A 23,854-nucleotide genomic window follows, 5' to 3' on the forward strand; every position below is an offset into this window, starting at 1 on the left:
AATATTGCCTTATCAACCTTAAACAGTATGAACTATAATGCTACTTACCATGCTTTGTTGCATATTGCATTTATAAATTTGTCTTTTATATATGTTGCATATGTATTTTGTTGTGTATTTTGTTTTAAAATACAGAACACTATAAAGGTGTATGCCCAACAGTGTCTCATCTGTACTTAATATGAAGCTCTGTTTTAATACCTTATTGTTTCTTTAGCTAGTCCCAATGAAACAGAAGACTGGTTTCCCTAGTAAGACAGTACCAACTATCTTAGCTTTACAGATTTTTATTATCCTTTAATATTGTGTAACTTTCTGGAGGGGTTTTCCTGTTGTGTTTTTTCTTAACTGTTTTTCATCCTGATTAACAGCATGAAAAATGCTATCACGAATATACTGTCTTCTGATGAAATAATCATGCAGATCAAAAACCCGAGCTCTGATTTCAGTCACAGTACAAAGTAATTCTCAGGCTGGTTGGAAGTCTGGTGTCACTTTTAATGATCATATTTCATCTTCTAAAGTCAAATTTCCTGTATCAGGATTAGGGGAAAAATCAAGTATTAGTTGCCATTTTAAAAAAGTTAAATAATAATCATCTATGAACAGATGCAACACATGCTAGAATGAGATTATTTGCTGTGTCTGCATAGGAAATCAGAGTTGTAATTAAGTATGCGTGACTGTCAGATCACTTCAGTGGTCTCAATCTGTTATAAATTCTCTACTACAAGTTTACTTAAGAGATAAATACTGTGAAATGTGTTTGCTGTTTTTGTCAGTTGAGCACATACTCTGTCTGAAGATAATTTCAGCCTTTCCTGGCTTAAGAGTTCTGGAATAAAGTTGTCGCCAACTATAGAATTAGATTTTTGTTTTGAAAAGCTGAGCTTTTTTCTCGCCTCGCTTCAAATTTATCTTGTCATGAAGCACAACTATATTAAATCAGCCTGATTGCAGTGTTGCATCCATGTACATCTGATACAGATTCGTTTGCAGGGATGTCTTTGGTGGTGGTAACAGTCTGCAGTTCTTAAGTTTTGTGCTGCCTAAAACAACCCCTTCTAGCAGTGCTGACAGAGGGGGCAAAAGCTCTATATTTTAACAAGTAGATTTGTCAGTTGTGGGGGGGTTAGATGGGAGAAGTTGTAGGAATTTAGTAGTGAACGACGTCCTCTGTTTTCTTCAGTCTACTGGCCTATACACAATATACTGTATACTATATGGGACCAAGATTGGACTTTGACATAAAGGTTCCACTGGATTGTTGGTGTAATAGTTAACCTTACCTTCATGCTGAAATAAGGTGATAATGTCAAAATCCATGTGTAGCCTAGAAGTTGTATGGTCTAGACTTTCAGCCTAGTGCATGTCACAGCTGAGTAGTAGTCATAGGCAAAAATGCTGCTTCTGTCTTCAGTCTCCCATGGAAAGCAGGAGATGCTGTAATATCTGAAGCTAAGATGGGAACTGTAATCTCTGGCTTTTTTTGTTTCATTGTTGTCTTTTTGTAATACAAGCACTGAGTATAACACTGGCATGCTTGCGCAATTTGGTATGTTCAAATCATGCAGTAGACTGCCTGAGAAAGACTCATGCTTGAAGAAACTCTGTGTAACATCAGTACTATTATTGATGTTGAGCTATAGCTTTGGAAAATATTAAACCGTTATTCCAAGGCATAATTACCTCTTTTTAAAGGTGGATATAGTTATCTAGGATTCTTAGCTGAGTGACAGAATTGATAACGATTCCTGTTTTGAAGCACAATATCTGTATTTTTGTAGTATCTACTAATATTAAAAGATCAGCTGGTTGACTTGCCTTTTTAATCCTTACAGAGGGAAATGTATGAAGAAGTGCTAAGTAACTCTCTTATTTTCTGTTGAGATCAAGGTGTGTCATTCACAAACAGAAATATTGCCTAATGACCAGAAGACTGTCTGGGAAGTCAGGAATGACGATGACAGTCCTTCTCTTCCACTGACATGTTCTTTAACCTCTAGGAAGTTAGTTTATGTCAGTGCCTCTTTTATTTGTGAAATGGTTATAAATATGATAGTTTACTAAATTTTGTGTCATATAATTTACCAGTGAGAAGATCTGAGTTACGTTACACTTTATTACTCTGTCATTTTTCATTTGTTGAACCTAATAATTTGATGTGTGTTTTGTCTTTCTTCAGACACTTGTGAAACTCTTTTCAGGACGTAAACCCATGTTATACAGTTTCCAGACATCTTTACCACGATTGCCAGTTCCAGCGGTTAAAGACACAATCAATAGGGTGTGTACATTCATTAATTCATTTTCTTCAGTAACACTGAATCCATATTTAGATCCCCTTGTGTGGTTTTTTGCTATGTCTTATAGAAGTACTGCATGGTGGTATTAATGGGTGTAATAGATTAAAACTTCTGCACAGAAATCAAAATAAAGGCTATGACAAACCACTGAAACTGGTGACAAATTGAAGCTGGTGTAATTCATATTGGACAATGTGATGCCTGCTGACATAAGACTACACAATGAAGTGTTTCCAGGGCTTCTGAAACACACCGGTTTTATCTTCCATGGCTCGAACATATAAATGTGTGTTTTATGACACAAAACCTTATAGCAAAGTGTGTAAATAGACCAGTATGTCACATAAACTGAAGGTTTGATTTATAGAGATGAAAAAAATCTCTGCCTGATATAAAAAAATACCAGTATGTCTTCCCCTTTTGAGTGGAAAGTATATCTTTAGAAAAGTAACCTGTTCCACTTGTGGTTTGCTGACAAATATCTGGAGAAAGATGTCACTTTTGTCATTTACAGGCAGACGTTTAAGGAGTGTATGTTCTTATTTTAACAGCGTATTATTTGCGACCTTATGAACTGAGTCTTGGATAATCTTTGTCTACCATTCAAATGCTTTGTGTAGGAATGGCAAGAAGCTATGTAATAGCTACTATACTGATGCTGATTCTTTTTCTATATTCTAGTATCTGGAATCAGTTCGACCTCTTATGGATGATGAAGAGTTCAGAAGAATGGAAGGTCTTGCCAAAGATTTTGCATTTAATTTGGGACCAAGGCTTCAGTGGTATTTGAAGCTAAAATCCTGGTGGGCCACAAACTACGTGAGTAGATAAATAGGAGGCTTAGCTGTTGAAATGGCATAACTTTCATTCTTTCTTAAATGTAAAATAATTTATTATTAACAGTCAAATATTTTTGTAACGTGCATCAGAGACCACCTGATTCACACAGAAATAATTTGTGCGATTTGGTAAAGTAACAGTGTGGTGAATGGAACTTGAAAGAATGAATCCTCATTCTGTGTATGTTATTCTGGAGCAGATGATTTAGCTTTTGCTGTTATGATTGCTTTTGAGATCTGTTTATTTGCTTGTTAAACTCGATAACTCAACAATGGGCCTGGCTACCCAGGTAGTTTAGAAGAGTGATTTAGGACAACTTTTTTTATATAAAGCAGCTAAAGCATATGGAAGGTAAATAGAGTTGTAACAATAAGGTTTGGGTGGGGCAGGGGGGGAATGCTGGGGTTTTTTTGTTGCTTGGGGCTGCTTACCAAAAAGAAAACCCAAACACCAACATCATAGTGAGGTTCTTCCTGGTATATTATCTAACATTTAGCTAAACCCAGTAGCCTAAGCTGAGGTACGGTGTCCCGGCAAAGGCTGCAAAATATTCAAGAGATCTGATGTATTTTAAATATTATCTGAAGATGAGTACTTCTTCAGAAGCTTATCAGAGAGCTACAGCAGAATTTAATTTAATTCTCTTGCCCCTTTTTTGCTGTTTTCCCTAAAGTTTATTACAAAATAAGTTTTATTTGTCATCTTAAAGTAAGCAGCAGTTTCCTTCCTGCTTTTATGTGGAATGTGGTGTTGTGGAGTCATTAATATAGAAGACACAAACTGTGGGAATTAGGAGATTTTTACTGCTCTTGTTTTCCTTACTGCTACAGGTTAGTGATTGGTGGGAAGAATATATCTACCTTAGAGGACGTGGACCAATTATGGTTAATAGTAACTATTTTGCAATGGTAGGTAAATACTATAAAAATCTTTTACAGTGCGTCTTTGACACATAGTTTCTGCCAGGTGTCTTATTTCATGATACCTTTGTTTCATAAACCATTGCCACTGAGCATGTCACCCTTATTTTTCTTTCTTCTACATAACCTGCAGCCAACATCTTCAAGTAAAGTGCTATCGTAATAATAAACTTAGCACATCTGCCACTTAGGCAAACTCATGTAGTAATGACTTGTACAGTTTTGAGCTTACTGCAACAAGTAATCTTTCAAAAGCTCCATGTAAAACTTGATGGGTAACACAATTCAGCAAGGTGTGTACTCATTCACAAATGTCCGTATGGGAAGTAAAATTATAAAAGACCCTACAAATAAAAGCAAAAAGAGGGAATATGGTAGTCTTGAATTCAAGTTTTAAGTAGTATTGTCTTTTCTACTGGGTTGATTAACAGCCATCATGTATGTTTTAGGACTGATGCTGTTTAAGGAGATTGGGACTGCTGAAGAAATTTAAGTTTCAAGTCATCAACTTGCTGCACTAGTGCACTTCATATGTTTTAAAGCCTTTTCTATATTGGCCAGAATAAACTTTAAGAATGTGGATGAGAAGTACTATCAGTAATTTTTTTTTAAATGTAGCCTGGTAATCATTAACTTATGACTCTTATGTACTTTACAGGACTTCCTTTATTTATCTCCCACAACCCTGCAGGCAGCTAGAGCTGGTAATGTTATCCATGCCATCCTGCTCTATCGGAAAAAACTGGACAGACAAGAAATCAAGCCAGTATGTATATCAGTTTAAATGGCTTTTGATCTTTTTCCAGCACACTCTGTAAGAAACGGATCAGTTTCCAGAATGGGAGAGAAGAATGTCTTATTGTCAGACCTATGTGTAAGATGTAACTCAGTTTGTAGTCCCAAGCATCTTGGTTGTCACTCGAAATTGCACATGGGCAGAAGCTTCCAACTATCAAAAATAGGATTCTGTCATGCCAACTAATTGCGTATTTGAAATTAAAATATGTATTTGATCTTAAAGGTCTTTTCCAACCTAAATGATGTAATGATTCTGTTTGCCCAAAAGGCAGAGGTTTGTGCTTGTACTTACACAGAATACTTAACATATGCAACATGTTACTGGTATGTGCGAAGCATGTAATTGTACTTCTGAGCCACTGAAGTTTGAAAAGTGTGTGGTATCGCGTAGTGTGAGTACAAGGGGTGGTTGGGACAAAGGACTGGACCTTGAGGCCAGTGGCAGCCTAAGTATAGATGATAAAATCCTGTGTTGCACTAATTTCTAGGTAGCAAAGGTGAATCCCATTCTGAATTTTTGTCTAGCGGCTGTGTGTTGTAGCAAACAAATATTAAGAGAACAACTAAGTAGTTTTGTTGAAGGTCATGGCAGCGATGTGATTAGTTGTATGTAATTACATATCTGACAAATGTGAAATTTTGTTCCTACACAGCCTGAAATAGCTTTAAAAGAAGAAATTAAGGGATAATGCATGCTGCATGTATAAGTTTCTTGCATCTAGATCATCCACTGAGAGCTCTTTGGATTTCAGATGCTAGCTAGCTTCAGTCATCCCTCCTGAAGGGTGAGCTCTTTGGTAGGAGGGAAGAAAATACAGTTACTGGAATGTCAGTGGGATCTTCCACATATAGTTCAAGGACAGACAATTAAATGGGGGGGTACGTGACCAAAAAACCCCAAACCCTGAGTTGATGTATTATAAATCTTGCTGTTCTGCAGCCTACCTTGAACCAGAACCTGTTTTTTCTTTCCTTTTAATTTGCTAATTGTATATGAAAAATTACATTTTAATGTACATTTGTGGCACAGATTCTTCTGATGGGATCCACTGTCCCTCTCTGCTCAGCTCAGTGGGAGCGGATGTTTAATACCTCCCGTATCCCAGGAGAGGAATCAGGTAAGCAGGGCCAGCCAAGCCTTTTGGTTTTGGGGACATTTTCTGCTAAAATCCTTTCTTCCAGATAATGATGTGACAGATACAAGGTCACATGAATATTGTGTTCTGATACTTGCTATACAGTGCATAGATGTTTTTCCTTTCAGGGTGACTTTTGAAACTTCTTCAGTGTTTTTTGTCTCTTCCTTAAATTAAAAACTAACTTCAAGAAACTGTTGTCTGCCCTGTGTTTTTAATTTATAAATAACCTTTACTCTTCTCCATTCTACTTTTTTAGGCTCCTTTAATATCTGTGTTTTTCTCTGTAAAAGTTGTGTTCTCTTATTTCAACCATTTTAAAATCTTTTGCTTGCTTTACTTTCCCTTTTTCCTTTCAGCTAGTGATTCAGAATAGTATCCCAATGTGGTGTTCTCAATATGAACAGATATTCAACACTAGTTGTTTACCTGGTTTAGAGGCAGGTACAGTCTTAGTTCTGTCAAGGTTTTCAGTGCCACTGTTACCTTGAGCTTCTGTATGCACTGTAAGTCATGAGCTAAGTGAAATCACCTGTAATAAGGACTGTGTCCAAAACTTTCACTGTAACACGTTAAGAAAATATATACCCTGGGTTTTCTTAGTTCCTGCCTTGCCCTAACTCCCAGCAATAGTCTGATTATCCTAAGATATGAGTAACTAAGTTTTCACACTTTAATGTTGAATAGAGGGATGTACCTGTGGACTTACAGCAGGGTCATTTTCACCTGAGTGTTCCTGGAACTTCTCCTTTATTGTGGGAGACTAAGGAGATGTTTACATGATCACAAGCAATCATGTTAGCTCAGTCAAAAAAAAAAGATCTGTAAGTAACAGTTCACATACTGTTTCACTGTAGGTGTATGTATGCTCTTATTGCATGCATTCATTAATACTGCCTATAGACATAAAAGCATTTCTCTTTAGTCATTGGCAAACCTTTGATACATTTTTGTTGCTGTATCTCAACATAAAAATACCGTATTTCTTTTGATGGCCAAGATCTTGAGGCTGATTCTTCTCCATATGGTGTTATTTTTCTAAAGGTAATGTATCCCTGAAGGTTCATTGTGGATTTCTCCCCAAGGTAGCCCCCAAAGATCTTTATCGAGGCTCAAGCTGGTTTTTATGATCTTAATATTAAGTGGCTTTTCTGTTTTTTTTCCCTGAGTTTTGTCACTATAAAAGGAGGCAGACGGCATCTAGAAATACTAGCATTTGTAGTCAACAGGTGGAGGAAAACATTGCTATCCATTTTCTTCTTCTTTGAGAAGCAAACTAGTAATTTCACAGCAGATTTGAGTGTGTTTGTGCTTTCTACAAAAGCTTAAGCTATATCTTTCTCTGAACTGCTTATATGCTGAAGAGCCTCTTAAAACTGAGGTCACACATTTATACAGCACTGCATCATTGTGGCTGCATCAGAACAATGTATACCATTTGGCAGTTATCCTGACAGTTGTGATTAGTGCAGAGGACAATCACTAGGAATTTGGAATGCAAGGGGTTATTGGTTAGTCACCTCTGTTGGGAATGTACATATGGGCTGTCACTTGAGGATAGGATATATTTTTTAACTTCCTTTGAGATATGTAATTCTTACATTTCAAGATGCCTTTGACTAACATAGTCCCACTCAACCACAGAACAAAAGATATAAAGAATTTCTAAACAGACAGAGGGATGTGCCCACTTTTCCCTGCTGGAGGTCTAACACTTGCTGTACTGTATGGAGTTGGATAAGTGGGGGAAGTGGCATTGGCTAGTAGGTAAAGCAGTAGGTGCATGTATCAGATATGGATTTTAATCTCAATTGTGCTGCTGGCCTTTGATAGGTTATTGAGGAATCATGTCCCAGGTATGCCTCAGCTTCCTTTGTCTGCAAAATGGAGAAAAACATATCCCTGATGTGATTTACTCCCTGATCATGAGCTAGTAGCAAGTTTTAAAATCTCTATTAGACAACTGTCATGTATAAGCTGTTGTTATTTAGAATACTTCAAGTACTGAAAGTGCTACCCTTGCCCCTACCCTGTCCTCAATAAAATAAGAGGTATGAACTGTTTGCATTTGGTGTTCTTAGTCTGAAAGAGTTTTGCACAAAAGTGTAGAAGTAGCCAATTCTAACTATAACACCTAATTAAAATAAATCCTGTACATCTTAATGGTTCTCCTCAGTTTCTCCTGCTTAATGTCTTTCAAATTAAAGTACAGTCAGCATCATAAATTACCTTACTTTCTCCGTAACCACTTCATGTTTGCTATTTTACTTTTTCAGTTTTTCATTGTTTCTATTTTTCTAAAGGAAACACAACTTCAGTAATTCTGTATGTGGATAAGTGAGTTACAAAGGAATTTTTCTGTTATTTTCAGGAGTAGGTTGGCAGCTTTCTCCCTGATTTCAACTATATTTTAAGTATTTTATGTAACCATTTCTAAAGGAGCAGCATATTAAAAAAAAAAACAACCAAAAACCTGTGTCATGTCTTCATGTTACTTGGTGGTAAAATCTTAATGTGCACTGTATCCTGTCACCTGAACAGTTGCTGAATCATCACATTAACAAAACACTACAGAGTCAACCACTATAGAGTCAGCAGGGAAGAGTCTTTCTGTCTTTCCATTCCTATTTTTTTAATAGGAAACCCATGCAGCATGTTAGATGCATCTTCAGGAATATATAAATGACTTCTTGGACTGGCATGGAGAAGGAGAGGATTTTTTTTAAATTACAACAAATCTGAACTCCAGGTGCATAAATCTGTACTTAGGACCATAAGTTAGGTGTCTGAAAGGTAATTGCAAGGGCTTATCAACTCTTGTGCGGTCAGATGTTGATGTAGATGACTAATGAACTCATTTTTGCTTTCTACACTTGAGGTTGTCTTTCTTTTTGTACAGACACATCATGTACATGAGGCAAACACTTGGTGTCCTGACTCAGGTTGGGATTATAGAAAGTTACCTTACTAGGTCATTGCTTTGCTGCTGCTTTTCCCCCTCTGTGGGGTTTGTCCTCAATTCACAATCCATTGTATTGATGTACTTGGCAGTTGGAGTGGTGCTTCTGCCAATCCTAGTCCTTTTATCGCAGGCGTCCTATTTTTGGCAGAAGCACGAAGTGGATAGACAAAGGCCTGATTAACACAAAACTGCTTCTGATCAGTAGATGGAGCATACCTACCAAAACTTTATGGATGGCTGAGAGCATGCAAAGTACAGAACTCTTTCCTCATACAATGCTTCTCAAATCTCTCGGGATCATGACTTTTAGGCTCAGCCTTCATTTCTGACATCTTTACCATTTCAGTAATGGGTCTTTTCAGGTTTATAGGAATGTAACTGTTCTTTGGGGTAATGAAGGAATTCAATTAATGGTTTTCATTAATTGAGGGCTCTTCCTGGCTGCTGTATCAAACCACAGATGAAGGTTTTCACAATACCTTCATGACTAAGTTCAGGCTTATCCCAATTAAGCCATATAAATAATAAAATGAGGAAAACTTGGTTGTAGCCTAGGTTTCTGCTTCACTGACTTCCATAACTACACTTTTTGGCCACAGATGGAGTATTTGCTCTGGGTCTGCCAGGATAAATGTGAACAAAAGCTTATGGTACTAAATTTGGGCTCTCTATAACTCCCCACAGATGGTACTGTGCATTGTCTAGCACTTGAATGTAGATGACTTAAAAGTACCTTTCCTCAGACTCATCTAGTATGTTTTCTGGCTGAGTGCTTGATTAGACTATACCACTAGCTCTTGCTTTTCAGATGCAGAAATACAGATTTAGTTGTTTAATATTGGCCTCCAGTGTGGAAACTGGTGGTGCTATATGATTATGCATATGCAAATGATTATCACATCTGGGTATTTGACTGTTTCATGCAGGAATCTTTATGCTGAAATAAGATGGGGGAGTGGTTTATTCTATGTTATTTATTACTTTACTGAAAGAAATAAGCTGCAGCTAACCAGTAGTACATGCAGTAGGCATTTGATGTTATTTAGTGGATTAATGTTTTGAGACTTCAGCTTTTTTTTCACATAAGCAATTGCAATTCTAGATACTCTTCAGCATGTGAAAGACAGCAAACACATTGTTGTGTATCATAAGGGCCGTTACTTCAAAGTGTGGCTGTACCATGATGGTAGACTGTTGAAACCCCGAGAAATTGAACAGCAGATGCAAAGAATTCTTGACGATGATTCAGAGCCTCAGGCTGGTGAAGAGAAACTAGCAGCTCTTACTGCAGGGGATAGGTATGGTGGTTGTTATTTTCTTAATTTTAATGTTTCAAAATAGTTGCATAACATACTAATTGAATATTAGCCTGTAGTTAGTGGTATTGGAAGCTTTGCACTATTACACATATTGAACTACTTGAGTTTTGTATCTATTTTGGGGCTCACTGGGATTTTAAAGAATATCTTAAAAACTGAGATTGAGAATGTGAATTCAGTAACTGTTATTCCATATTCATGACTTGCACCATGTACTTGGTTCTAGGTGCAAGATCATTACATTCAATTAAATTGTGACAAACTTAGTTCGGTCTAATCGTTTCTGGACAAGGGAGAGAAAGAGCTGGATTTTAGAATATATTCTTACTAGGAGTCATTCCTTTTTCTTACTTCCTGCTTTAAAACAAGCTAATTTTTTTTTTAATTGGGAAAACCATATAAATTTATAAATAAATGTGGTGCAATCATACAGAAATTTTATTGTTCAGGACTTCCTGAACTTCAGATCTGTTTCAGGCATTTACCATGGAACTTCATTTTTACAGTTGTCCAAACTCCTAGATTTAGGTGTTATAACAATGAATATTAATATCTTTTGTTTTCAATATTATTACTGTTTTCTACTTCCATATATTATTTTCTTTTGTTCAGTTATGAACGTAGGTGAACCATGCTGTACATATTGCATGCCACTGTAATGCTGAATTTCTGAGGATTAAGCTTCACACGTCTGATATGTTGAATTGGATCCTAGGATTACATTGTATTTTCAGAACTTTTCACTGCTGATATAGTTTAGATGCAATAAAAGTAGTTGCTTCATATTTGATAAAATTAGGAGGAATGTCTCATAGTGATCTGAAGGGTGACAAAACACTGACAAATTCACATAATCTGACTATAAACCAAATTCTTTTTGCAGAGTACCATGGGCTAAAGCTCGACAGGCTTATTTTAGCCGTGGAAAGAACAAACAGTCCTTAGATGCTGTTGAAAAAGCAGCATTTTTTGTGACCTTGGATGACATCGAGCAAGGGTACAGGAAAGAAGATCCAGTGGGGTCACTGGATACATATGGAAAATCCTTAATGCATGGCAGATGCTATGACAGGTACACTATTGACTCTGTATAAAACACCTTCTCGTTCTTTCAGAATTTCACTAATTTACGTGGTTAATACATATGAGTAAGTGACCTATAAGCTGATAAACTTTATAGAATCACAGAATGGTTTGGACTGGAAGGGACCTTCAAAGATCATCTAGTTCACACACCCCCTTGCCATGGGCAGGGACATCTATCACTACATCAGATTGCTCAAAGCCCTGTCTAGCCTGACTTGGAACGCTTTCGATGATGGGACATCCACAACTTCTCTGGGCAACCTGTTCCAGTGTCTTACCACCCTCATCACGGAAAATAAAAATAGCCTCCCTTATGACAAATCTAAATCTACCTTTGTTCAGTTTATAACCATTACCCCTTGCACTGTCACTGTAGGCCAGGTAAAAAGTCTTTCTTATAAGCTCTCTCTATATATACTGAAAGGCCGCAGGAAGGTGTCCCAGACCAAACAACCCCAATTATCAGCTTTTCTTCATTAGAGAGGTGTTCCAGCACTCTGACCATTTTCGTGGCCCTCCTTGACCTGCTCTAGCAGGTCCACATCTTGTACTGGGAACCCCAGAGCTGGATGCAGCACTCCAGCTGGGGTCTCAAAAGAATAGACTAGAGGGTGAGAATCACCTACCATCAACGTGCTGGCAACACTTCTTTTTATGCAGTTGACTTTCTGGGTTGCAAGTACACATTGCTAGCTCACATCCAATTTTTCATCCACCAGTACCCCCAAGTCCTCTACAGAGCTGCTCAATCCCTTCATCCCCCAGCCTGTACTGGTACCGGGGCTTACCCCAACCAAGGTGCAGGACTTTGCACTTGACCTTGTTGAACTTCATATGGTTCAATTTTTTGTGTATTTAAGTAAATCATTATTTTAAAAAAAGCCAAGAACTAGTGCATTTGAATATGAATTTTTGAGAGGGATGAAGTTACTGTATAAAAATGCTTTTGAAATGTATAAAGCCGTAAGGAAATCTTAATTTCTTTTGTAGGTGGTTTGATAAAACATTTACTCTTATAGTATTCAAAAATGGCAGAACGGGTCTGAATGCAGAGCACTCTTGGGCAGATGCTCCTATTGTTGGACACCTGTGGGAGGTAGGTGTTTAGTACAAAAAGTTAATGCAGAAGATAATGTGATGTAGTCCGTGCAACAGTCCTGGGGATCAGCAGTTACTTTCATTTCCTTGCATTCATGTCGCTGATGAGTGATTGCGGGCCTGTGTCTACAGTGACTGTAGAATTTAAAAGGGGGGGAAAAAAAGACCTTGCTTAAAAGAAAAGGTTGCTGTCCTTTAATTTAAAGGTCTTTATTGCATTTTAATGAGCATGGATATCTTCAGAGAGAAGTGATATGGCTCCCCATCTAATTTGTTTATTATATTGTAAATCAATAGATTGTTGCCTCTTTGATATGGCATTGTATTTTGCATACATGTGTGCTCCTGAAGCACTTCAGCTTTCTTGTGCTATAAAAATCCCACACTTAATTTCAAAATGTAAAGAGATGGTACAGTTTAACTTTTCCTCTAAGCCATTGTTTGCTGAGCTGCAGATTGATATGCTGCTTGAATTATCCCTTGTATTTATTTGCAAGGAATGCAATGAATATACTTCTGTCGGGTTTGTTCATCATGAGCTTAGTTGATTACTTGAAATCCTATTTGATTTTTTCTTTTTCGAACCTTAAACTTATAAACAGTTGCATGGCTCAATCACTCAAAATTATTTCATAAACATAAGCTAATTCTGATTTCATTACTTATTTGTGCAAATGGATCTCAGGTCTGGCTGATGTCCCATGTAATTTTCTAATTTTATTATATGAACGTTTCCATGTGTGTAAGAAAAAAAAAATCCTCATTGCATTCTCTAATCAGGGAAGAAGGAAGGCCAAACTGATTTGAGATTGACTTGACAGTGCAGTTTGGACAAACTCAGTGGAAAAGAGTTATTTTGTTTTCTTTTAATGATGTTATATGCTTTAGTTCATATCTCTGTACTTCCTATTAGTTGGTTCTTTTTCTGCTAAGAGTTAGGATGACTAAAATAAACTAAGTGGTATTTCATTTCCTAAAGAGTTATCTGTTGTAGCTTCTTACAGATTGCCTATTTTTAGAGTAGAATGGATTAAGCTTTATTTCATAGTTGGTATGTTTTAACCACTAAGTGAGAAAATTAAATTAAAGGAAGAGATTAGAAATATATATGTAGAACATGCAATAGATTTTTTGTCAAGCTTTTTCTTTGACATCTTTAAATCGTTGAGCAGATTCAAATCTATTGATAATTTGGGGGGGGTTGTTTGTTTGTTTGGGTTTTGTGTTTTCTGTTTTGTTTTGTTTTTTTACATTGAGAGTGTTGTTTGAAATGTTGTAAGAGGAAGCCTTGTCAGTTGTCCAAGTTGTATTTTTCATGTGGAAACATTCTAATTCCCCACCCAAGAGCTCTAGTGCACATATAAAATAAACTGCAATTTTGAGTGGGATGCAAATCTTAAAAAGTATTAAATTACTGTAGGGTTATGCACTTTGAAATAAACTGTTTCTTAATGAACAAGTTTTCACAGATAACAAACTTACAGAAATTCTGTAGAATCTAAATTGAACAAAGGTGGTGAAATCTAAGACTGTTTTTTACTACTAGCAAGTTTGAGGTGGGTTTTTAATTGAAATATTTTGATCGATTCAGTAGCATCTAACAAAATACACCAGTGTAATTGAATAAGTGTTTCTGCAAATTTTCCCACTCAACACATTTTTAGCAGCATTAAAATAAGAGGTAAAACAGAAGGCTTCGCTTGCAGCTGTTTTCAATATTTGGAAATGGATTGTCTATTGCATTTCACTGTGTAAGGAAAATAGGTTATACTGATTTCACAACTAAATCCTAATTCCACGCAGTATGTAATGTGTTGCAATTCTGAAGAAGTATTGTTCTTTGCAGAATGCAATGGCAACTGAGTATCTTGAGCTGGGCTATTCAGAAGATGGGCATTGCAAAGGAGATACCAATCAAAATATTCCTATTCCTACCAAACTACAGTGGGAAATTCCAGAAGAAGTAAGTACAGAACAGATAGTGGTTTGAGGAAGAAGCTCCTCTTCTCCTGAGCAATCAAATAGTTTAATTACAGATAACCCTATGAATTGGCTTTAAATTCCTTTGAGTCCTGTAAGATTTCATGTAAACTATGTAAATAGTTTCCTTAAAAAGATATCGGGGGTTTTAACATCAGTCTTCAGAAATTCTGGCCTGAAAATGCCAACTTTTTACTAAAACTGTCTTGGTGAGCAACAAGACAAAAGTCAGTGGCCACCTATTTTAAATAGTAACTATGTTAAAATGAAGTTTAAGTTGCTGAGGTTTCATTGCTATTGTCACGACACTCTTGTTCCTTGAGATTAGCTGTCTTTTTTGTGTTCAAAAATCTGTATGAATGTGTAATAAGGTTTTATTTTTTTTTACGTTTTGCCTGTGTTCAAGACAAACTGCCGTCACCTATTTGGATTTTAATTTTTAATAAAAAGGTAATGGTTGGTGATATGTTTAATTAAGCATATTTGGCAGATGGGAAGCCACACAGCTATTGCCGTTCTGTCTCTGTGGGTCATTCTTTTATGTTCTAGTGACCTGAACAGCCTTAATGCTGGTGTTCTTTAAAGTATAATTTTTGGATTCCAGATGTGTATTGGCTTAAAGCTTTTTTTATAAGCTCTTTAAATTTTAACTTTCTCCTCTTTCCTCAAAGGGAGGTTATTTAGATAATGATGTTCATGGCATACAAAAAGGCAACATTTCTTATTTATCACTTTAAAATACTTGCACTTTTTCAACAGTTCTCTCAAATGCCATTGAATGCATGCATATGCACGTATGTGCGTATGTTTGTTTATGTATTTTAGTGTCAAGAAGTGATTGAGAGGTCTCTGAGCACTGCTGTAGCTCTTGCAGATGATGTGGACTTCAATTCATTTTCCTTTGATGCTTTTGGGAAGGGACTAATAAAGAAAGCAAAAACCAGCCCTGATGCCTTTGTGCAGCTTGCCCTGCAGCTTGCTCACTACCGGGTAAGAACAACAAACTGTTTCTGGCTTATAGAATCTCATTAAATTGGGTATAGCATGTTTGTGACTAAAGTGTGACTGTGTAAAGTACTTTAGAGTAACCTTGCACTGCTTGTACAAGGTTATTAAAGATATTCAATGGAAATTGGTACAATCCCTAAACAGATTACTATCTGGAAATTAATTGTGCAAAGATTGGCCTGTAGACACTCATGCAGATTTTTCTTTTCTGCTTAGTTGATCTATCCCTAGGCATTTTGGACTTGAAAGAAATAAATATGAAACTTCTAGCAGCTGTGTTCATACTCTAAACAATGTTATAATCTTAACAATATTATACTTATCTTCTAGTTTGGAGTCACCCTTAATTCAGTAGTCATGGGTACTCCCTAACAGGATTAACAGAAATGCTGGCCTGTGTTCTCTTCTGTTAGTTCACCTTTTCTATAATGTGCTTTCACATTAGTATGTAGTAGCATGCATATTTTTCATTTCACTTTCTAGTTGTCACTGTTGAGATACTGTTCTACTTCTTTTTAAGTAATTCCGTATGGTTTTTTCAAAGCATTCAGATTTCCTAGCTGCTATTACCACTTAGTTTTTCTTACCATTGGTTAGGCAAATAGTTTAATTACCCACCCACCTCTTATTTTCAAAACCCATCCTCTTAATCTAAAACTGAACAGACTTGCATGATCTGTTCTGATGCATATTTTAGAGTTGCTAACATGTTAGATAAACTATCATTTGGCAACTTTTAATCTGTAAATTGTGCACATCTACAGGAAATACGGAAGCCACACTTCCTAGTTTTTGCAGACTGTTTTCAGTTCACACATTCTTGAAAATTCCCACACTGGCACGCATCTCCATACTATTAAACTTTTAACTGGAAATACTTTTAAGGATGTTACAGTTTTCTCAATTACCACAGCTGTATTAATTAGGGAGCCACTGAATTTTCAAATAGGTTTTTGATAGCCTTTAAATCAGCTTATGTTATAAACTGGAGAATACAGAATATCAAACACAGAGGGTAGTCCTTGCTAGTTTGGTGGTTCTATTAGTGTTTATCAAATCCTGCTACTAATCTTATTTGTGCCTTTATTATCTTTAGGTAAGACTGCTAATGGTGGGCTACTAAAAACTTAATGTTGAGTTTAATTTGTGGAGTGATTCATATCCTGCATGCTTACCTTGAACTACTGATTAAGAATGAGTGGCTAAACCTTTAAGGTCTTACTTTTCCTTTTCAAGGACATGGGAAAATTTTCTTTAACATATGAAGCCTCTATGACACGCTTGTTCAGAGAAGGCAGGACTGAAACCGTTCGCTCATGTACTGTTGAGTCATGTAATTTTGTTCGAGCCATGGAAGACCCAACTGAAAGTGTAAGTTCATGGTGTTGTTGCCATAAGGCACATGAGTTATCACTAGATATCCATATAAGTTCCCAAATAGTTTTTAAACACTTAGTGTGATGCCTTTGTTTTTTTGGAAGGAAATGCAGCATAAGGTAATTGTCCACATTTTCTGTCAATATGGCAGAATTTCCTACAGTTCCTGAACTCCAGAAGACAGAGATAAAATTTTTGTGACTTGTAAAACTCAAACACAGATCTTTAAAACAAGTAATCTCATACCAGTTAGGCTTTCCTTTCTGATGGGAAAGCAAGTATTATTCAGAGGAATATATATTGGTCTTATATACTGATGTCAGTGGGCTTTTTAATCTTTCTTGTGATTTTCTGGTTAGGAAACAAAGGAACCATGGTCTAGTGGAAAACATCTTGGTTTGGAAAACGTGGACAAAACTGGTTAAAATGTTTGCTGTCAAAATGGAAGGGTGGAGGATGGTCATCTTGAGGGCTGTCTGTTGTTTAATCCACTGCTAGTCACAGTTTTAACAGATACAGTTGATTAAATAGATCATTACACTTGCAGGTTTTGCTAAGCTGAAGGGGATTTCCATGTCTTCAGAGTCGATAAAAATGTAACCTGAAAAATAGGGTTTTGTTAAATAGGAATGTACTCAAGGTATTGCATCCAGGCCTGAGTAACAGCTGCATAGGTAGCAGTTCTAATGAAGATGTAGGACTATAATAATCAGTAACGGAACACTTACATAGCACATTCAGCACTGTGCCACTGGGAAAAATGGAGCCCTCACTTTAGTTAGTCTTGCCCTTTGTTTTTAGTGGTCTTTTGTCTCTAAACTTTTTTTCTTGTACTGCATTAGCTGGGGTGGTGTGCCCAGTTTTGGACAATGCACTTGATGTATGGATGAGTTGGAGAGAGTCTAAAGGAGAGCAAGACAGATGGTTAGAAACCTCAGAAGAGGATTTGTGAGGAGAATTTGAACATAATTATTCTTGCTTAGTCTCAAGAAGAGAGAACACTGTGGAAGAGGTAGGAAGCCAGCTTGTGCTCAATAAGATAAAAATGCTGATGCAGAGATGATAGGAACAATCTGTTCTCTGTCCCAAGAAGTTATGAACATAGATTTCAGAAAGAAACACATTAGGGGAAACATTTTCTGCTAGTAAAGGATAATGAGTAAGTAGGGAAACAGTGAGAAGCCTGAAACAGATTACCTGGGGAGATTGTTTTTTCACTTTGAAAATCTTTAAAAGTAATTAACATCATGGTCCTTCAGGAAAGAGTTTTAGTTGATCATATCTTAGGGCAGAAAAGTCTAAGCAGACGAGCAGTTGAGGTTCTTTCTAGTCCCATGATTCTATGAATAAATGTTACTGCAAGCATATAGATGCACAGAGAAACAAACTCTTTTTTTTTCCCCCTCCCTCCTCTTTCTGGAAGTTCTATGTAGGTAAAATCCCCCATGATTTCTCAATATGCTGTGCTGGGAGCTGTGATCAAACTAGTGCGAGTCTGGAAATCCAGCCATATCAACATGTCATACATAACTTTATGGCACAGATACTGTACAACTATACCCTGTGTGTAGAAAGTAATTTTAATATAGTCCTAATGTCAGAATTAACTGCTACATCTCTGCAGGTAACATCTGCATTTTTGTTAAAGGAACAAGGTAGCCCCATATATACCAAGATCATATATATATATATATATATATATATATCAGACTTCATTCTGCTCACTGATATTTTTATTATTTTTTTTTACGGTTACGACAAACGTGATTCTTTTTCAGACTTGTTGATTCATTACTGCCCTTCACCTGGAATGATCAGCCAGAGACCAGAGGAGCCCTGTCTTCATAATGCAATTTCTACTTTTATGTGTTATGAAGATTATATTATATACATTTATATATATTGTTTGTTACAGAGTTGTCTACCTTTACTGCTTTCTTCTACTTTTCTCTGGGTTTTTCCATAGAATTTTTCCTGAGCACTTGTATCCTCTGTGGACTATCCACAAATCTTTACTCCTCAATGACAATGGTTGTCACGCTTAGCATGACTACAAGTGATTTATTAGTTTCTCATGCTGGAGGCAAATAGGCTACTCACTGTGTCCCAAATAAGTGGTGTAATATGCAGTGATGCTGGAGATAAGAAGTGACAGGTTGCCATATACTCAGTCTGTTGAATTCCACATTATGGAATCTTAACAGAATGGCTAAGTGTTTTGAACAGCCACTTTCTTTCAGCCTTTGCAACATTCATACAGTGTTCATCGAGTCATAAAAATCTGTTTGGTAGAGACCCATAAGGGTCATTGAGTCCAACTCCCTGCTCCTCTCAGGTCTACTAAACCATATGACTAAGAGTGTCATCCAGATGCTCTTTGAGCTCTGACATGGTTGGTGCCATGACCACTTCCCTGGGGAGCCTGTTCCAGTGTTCGACCACCCTCTCAGTGAAGAACCTTTTCCTAATATCCAGGCTGAACCTCCCATAATGTAGCTTCCTTCCATTTCCTCATGTCCTATCAGAGACAGGAGATCAGCACCTCTCCCCCTTCACTGCCCCCCTTGAGGAAGCTGTAGGCTGTGATGAGGTCCCCCTCGGCCTTCACTAAGCTGAACAAACCTAGTGACATCAGCTGCTCCTCATTAGTCTTGCCCTCAAGACGTTTCACCATCTTGGTCATCCTCCTTTGGACACACACTAATAGTTTGATGTCCTCCTTATACTGAGGTGCCCAAACTCGAGGTGGGGCTGCACCAGTGCAGTGTGGAGTGGGACAATCAGCTCCCTCAAAAGAGCCCTTTTTATTGTCCTTCACAGTACTCATCAGCTTGAACTCTAATCGAGCTTTGGCTGCACTAATTTTCTCCCAGCGGTGGCAAAGAGCATCTCTATAGTCCTCCTGTGTCACCTGTCCTTGCTTCCAATGTCCATATCTTTTCCTTTCCACCTAAGTTCTAGAAGGTCCCTACTCATCCAAGAAAGCCTCCTGCCACACTTGCTTGACTTCCAACAGTTTGGAATTGCCGGTTCCTGAGCTCTTAAGAGAAGGCTTTTCAAAAATGACCAGCATTCATGGACCCCAATACCTTCAGCGTTGTCAGTTTGCCTTCTAAAATGGCTGTGGAGGTTCCAGATTTTCTTACATCATGTTGAGATTTGCTATTTTATAACTTTTAAGTCCCATGTCTCTAGAAATGAAATATGCAATAATATAGTAAACTTGAGTTGTAATAGTTTGATTTTGTGGTTAGATCACACTTAATATATACATCTGTTTTCATTATGCATTTACAGCAGGTAATAGTTGAAACTTGCTGACACCTGAAATTGAATACATGAGGTTGAAAAGCCAGAGGATGTTACTATTTGGTGTTAGTTGCATGCATTGTCTTATATTTGACCCTTAAGTGTTTTAGGCTTGAGAGCTATTGCTGTAACTCAGTTTCTGCACCTCCATCCTCAAACCAGTTCACTTAACTGATTTTTTTTCTTAATCTTTTTTTCATTGTTAGAACGAAAAGAAACTTAAGTTCTTTCGGGTTGCTGCTACCAAACATCAGCACTTATATCGTCTCGCCATGACTGGTGCTGGCATTGACCGCCATCTGTTCTGCCTTTATGTTGTGTCCAAGTACCTTGCTGTGGATTCTCCTTTCCTTAAGGAAGTAAGTGACTTTTATTGATAACTATTAATTATAGTAAATAATACTTTGTTTACTTAGTGTTTTGTGGTATCTGCTTACGTACTTGTAGAACTCTGGTTTTCCTAATAAAAAAGTTCTAACATGCTTAACATCTCCTAGTAGACTGCAAGTAGGTTTTATTTTGCTTTGTGTATACAATTAACACACCTATAGTAATGCTTTCTGTGAGCTTCGTAGTATAATACATGTTACTAAGGATTGCAAAAAAGGTATAGTCAGTGTTACAAAAAAAAGTACTGATTGCTTGTGGTTTTTACATATTTTCAAGGCAGCATAACAGGTTATGTGCTTTTTCTCAAGAATATTATTTTGGAACTGTGACAAAAATTCTTCCTCTTAACTTACTGTGAGTTAATATTAGTATACAGCTCCTTTAATTTTTTTTAATGCACAACATCAATGTCCCTGTTTATTACCGTGACAAATGCTTTATTACTTAAACTAGATTTTAACATTGGGTTTTATAAAAGTAATTATATTACACTTGTTTGTGTTTTCTGATTAAGAGAAAATATGTTCCCGCTTGCCTCCAAATTAAGGTATTTACATTTGCTTGCCCTCCTAAATGTGAGTAGTGGCTAAGTCAAGAATAAAACAACTTTCTACAGCTTCCACAGACTTTCAAGATAAAGTGTACTGCTAGAGATTTTACAAGCTTCTAACTTGATGTAGTATCTTACCAGGGCTTGAATATGGCCATTGATGATCTCATTGTTAACAAGACCTGTTATGCAGAATTTACAAGGCTATAGACCAGATTATTCTGTTCTGAAATAGCATTTCTGTGGAAAGAACTTCTATACTTTTTGAGGAATTGACATCATGACCTCATATGTTAATGGTTTGCATATCAGGACTTCTTTTAACCTTCTTAATTGTTCATTCCATTGAAATGGGAACTGCAGTTATCCTTCACATCACTGTATTGAGTACTTTCTAACTTATCTTCACTAGTTTTTGAGAAAGTTACATGCAGTGTGTTACACCTGTTTGCATCTCTTCATTAAAGGTTTTGTCAGAGCCTTGGAGGCTGTCAACGAGTCAGACACCACAGCAACACATTGATCTAAAGAAGAACCCTGAGATGTTATCCTGTGGGGGAGGATTTGGACCGGTATGTTTGCTAAATACAAGTGTCCCTTTAAAAACATTTTTATTTTGAATATGCCAATCTAAAAATTTCAGATCTGTAATACCTTAATGTTGCACATCAAAGGTGCATCACATGCTTTTAAATGCATGTGTTTAATGCTTTCCCATGGTGTGGATGTGCTTAGAAAAATCTATATCACCTTTTTTCATATCTCATTACAAGAATTCTTAAGGAAATACACAGTTATCAAACGTGGTACAGGGCTCCATGGCAGAGAGATCTGATAAAGTGGGGGCTTTAATCACATCACCTATGCCCAGAGCTTCTGTATATCAGGCTATTATTACAGTGCAAATGCCTTCTTAGTTAAACTAGATTTTAAGGTTGGGATTTGTAAAAGTATTCATACTTGACTTGTTTTTTGTATTTTCTGGTTAATTTAAAAATATGTTCATGCTTTTCTCCAAACTAAGCTACTCACATTATTCTGCTTGCCCTCCTAAGTGTAAGTAGTGGCTAGAGTCAAGAACAAAACTTCATTCTAGAGCTTCTGTAGACTTTCAAGAAACTAGTGTATTGCTAGAGATTTTACAAGCTTCTGACTTGAGTTTTGAACATGGCCATTAATGGTGATGATGATGATGTTAACAAGAACTGTTAAGCAGACCTCATGAGGCTATAGGCTAGATTAATTTGTTTTTAAAAAACATTTCTATGGAAAGAATAATGACACACAGAAGTTAGGATGATGAGTACAGTGTATTTTGGCTTGTTTGTCAAACTGGAAGGTTTTTTATGGGTTTATTTATTTATTCATATATCTGATAACAGCTTTCAGTAGTTCTTGAACTTGGAATGAGTTCAAATTGCAGTATCAAGGAATCCTAGCTTATTCTTGCTTATTGACAAGAAACTGGCTTCCTCCACCAGATTATAAAGTCGGTATTTAGAATCCCCCAAAAGATGTGGTCTGGCAATAAAATTTGGTTTTGGCCACAGGAACTTCTAACATTTTCCTTTTGGTTTTGCTAGTGCTACATTAACTGCTCCCTTCTTACAATTTCTTCATTCCTTAAATTTCCTTCAGTTGTCTGCCTTTCCAAATAACCCTGCTTACTTTTCCCTTCATCATTTCTTGTACCCATACAAAAAGCGCTTTGGGTTGCTGAAGTAGCCCAGAGATTATGTACATCAGGCTTTCTATGTTTGTTGGTTTGGGGTTTGGTTCGTTTTCTGTGGTTTTTTTAAGTGTTCTGTATAATGTAGCCCTGTAGCAGTAATGGAGAGAAGACTGTCAGGCTGCTTAGCAGCAGTGGCAGCAAAGAGCTTGAAGGTTGTGATCCTCTGAGTTAGGAAAGAGGAAGGAGGGTGGCAGCAGGATAGTCTGTGTTTACTAGGCATACTTTAGGTATGACATCAGACTGTAACTTGGGACAGTTAATGCTGCTAATGTTGAAATCAGACCAGAGCTCTGCTCATAAGGCTGTTCACAATCGTATCTTTGCTGTAGAGTCAGATGACTTTGCCTTTGGGCAAATTTCCATAATATAAGGCTTGTTTACTCTGTATTTATATACTGTATTTGTTTACATCTGCAGAGTGATCCCATGAGCAGGATGTTTAGGTATACAACTGAACCACTTTATTCTTTTCTACTTAAGCACTGAAGCTGTATAGCTGCTTAGGCCCAGACCTTTACAGGAGAAGGTCTTTGAACGAGTATTCTACTTCAGAATACTAAAACTGGGAAATATAACAGACATATATTCAGAAAACGTTAATTCCAGCACTTCAGATAAGACTAGAAATGTTTCCTCAAGTGGAATCCATCTTCAGAATTTATGCATTAAATGCAGAAGCTTAATTTTTGCTTGAAGAGAAATTGCAACTGATTTTAAAAACTGCGCAGTAAGAACTGGGTAATTATGTATAAGATAACTTAGGAGTAGAAGGAAAAAGAAGTAGTTTAGAACTTATTTTTCTCTTTTTTCTTTCCCTAGGTGGCTGATGATGGTTATGGTGTTTCTTATATTATCTTGGATGAAAATTCTATCCATTTTCATGTCTCCAGCAAAATATCTTGTTCTGAGACGGTAAGGGTCAGTCCTTGAATAAATCTGTTCTGACATCTGCCCATAAAACTGTTCTACTCATTGTCTAAAAAAAAAATTTGGTAGGACTTGCAATATACAGTTATGTGTTATTTCTTTGGCAACATATGCTG

At 36.8% G+C, this 23,854-nt stretch overlaps 1 protein-coding gene across 4 annotated transcripts in view; it reads left to right on the top strand.

Annotated features, from left to right (window-relative positions):
- CPT1A (carnitine palmitoyltransferase 1A) overlaps positions 1-23,854 on the top strand; it is a 42,891-nt gene that overhangs the window by 14,711 nt on the left and 4,326 nt on the right. For 3 of the 4 annotated variants that reach the window (XM_064452360.1, XM_064452361.1, XM_064452363.1), the window contains 14 exons: positions 2,186-2,287; positions 2,988-3,125; positions 3,977-4,054; positions 4,725-4,832; positions 5,895-5,982; positions 10,065-10,260; positions 11,165-11,353; positions 12,358-12,463; positions 14,312-14,428; positions 15,271-15,435; positions 16,690-16,824; positions 20,346-20,498; positions 21,547-21,651; positions 23,631-23,723. In XM_064452360.1, the coding sequence (XP_064308430.1) occupies positions 2,186-2,287; positions 2,988-3,125; positions 3,977-4,054; positions 4,725-4,832; positions 5,895-5,982; positions 10,065-10,260; positions 11,165-11,353; positions 12,358-12,463; positions 14,312-14,428; positions 15,271-15,435; positions 16,690-16,824; positions 20,346-20,498; positions 21,547-21,651; positions 23,631-23,723 (1,773 nt within the window). The remainder of the gene's footprint in view (positions 1-2,185; positions 2,288-2,987; positions 3,126-3,976; positions 4,055-4,724; positions 4,833-5,894; positions 5,983-10,064; positions 10,261-11,164; positions 11,354-12,357; positions 12,464-14,311; positions 14,429-15,270; positions 15,436-16,689; positions 16,825-20,345; positions 20,499-21,546; positions 21,652-23,630; positions 23,724-23,854) is intronic. The other variant, XM_064452362.1, reaches the window with a different exon arrangement.

This window comes from Phalacrocorax carbo, chromosome 5 (genome assembly GCF_963921805.1).
Source record: "Phalacrocorax carbo chromosome 5, bPhaCar2.1, whole genome shotgun sequence".
Lineage (NCBI taxonomy): Eukaryota > Metazoa > Chordata > Aves > Suliformes > Phalacrocoracidae > Phalacrocorax > Phalacrocorax carbo.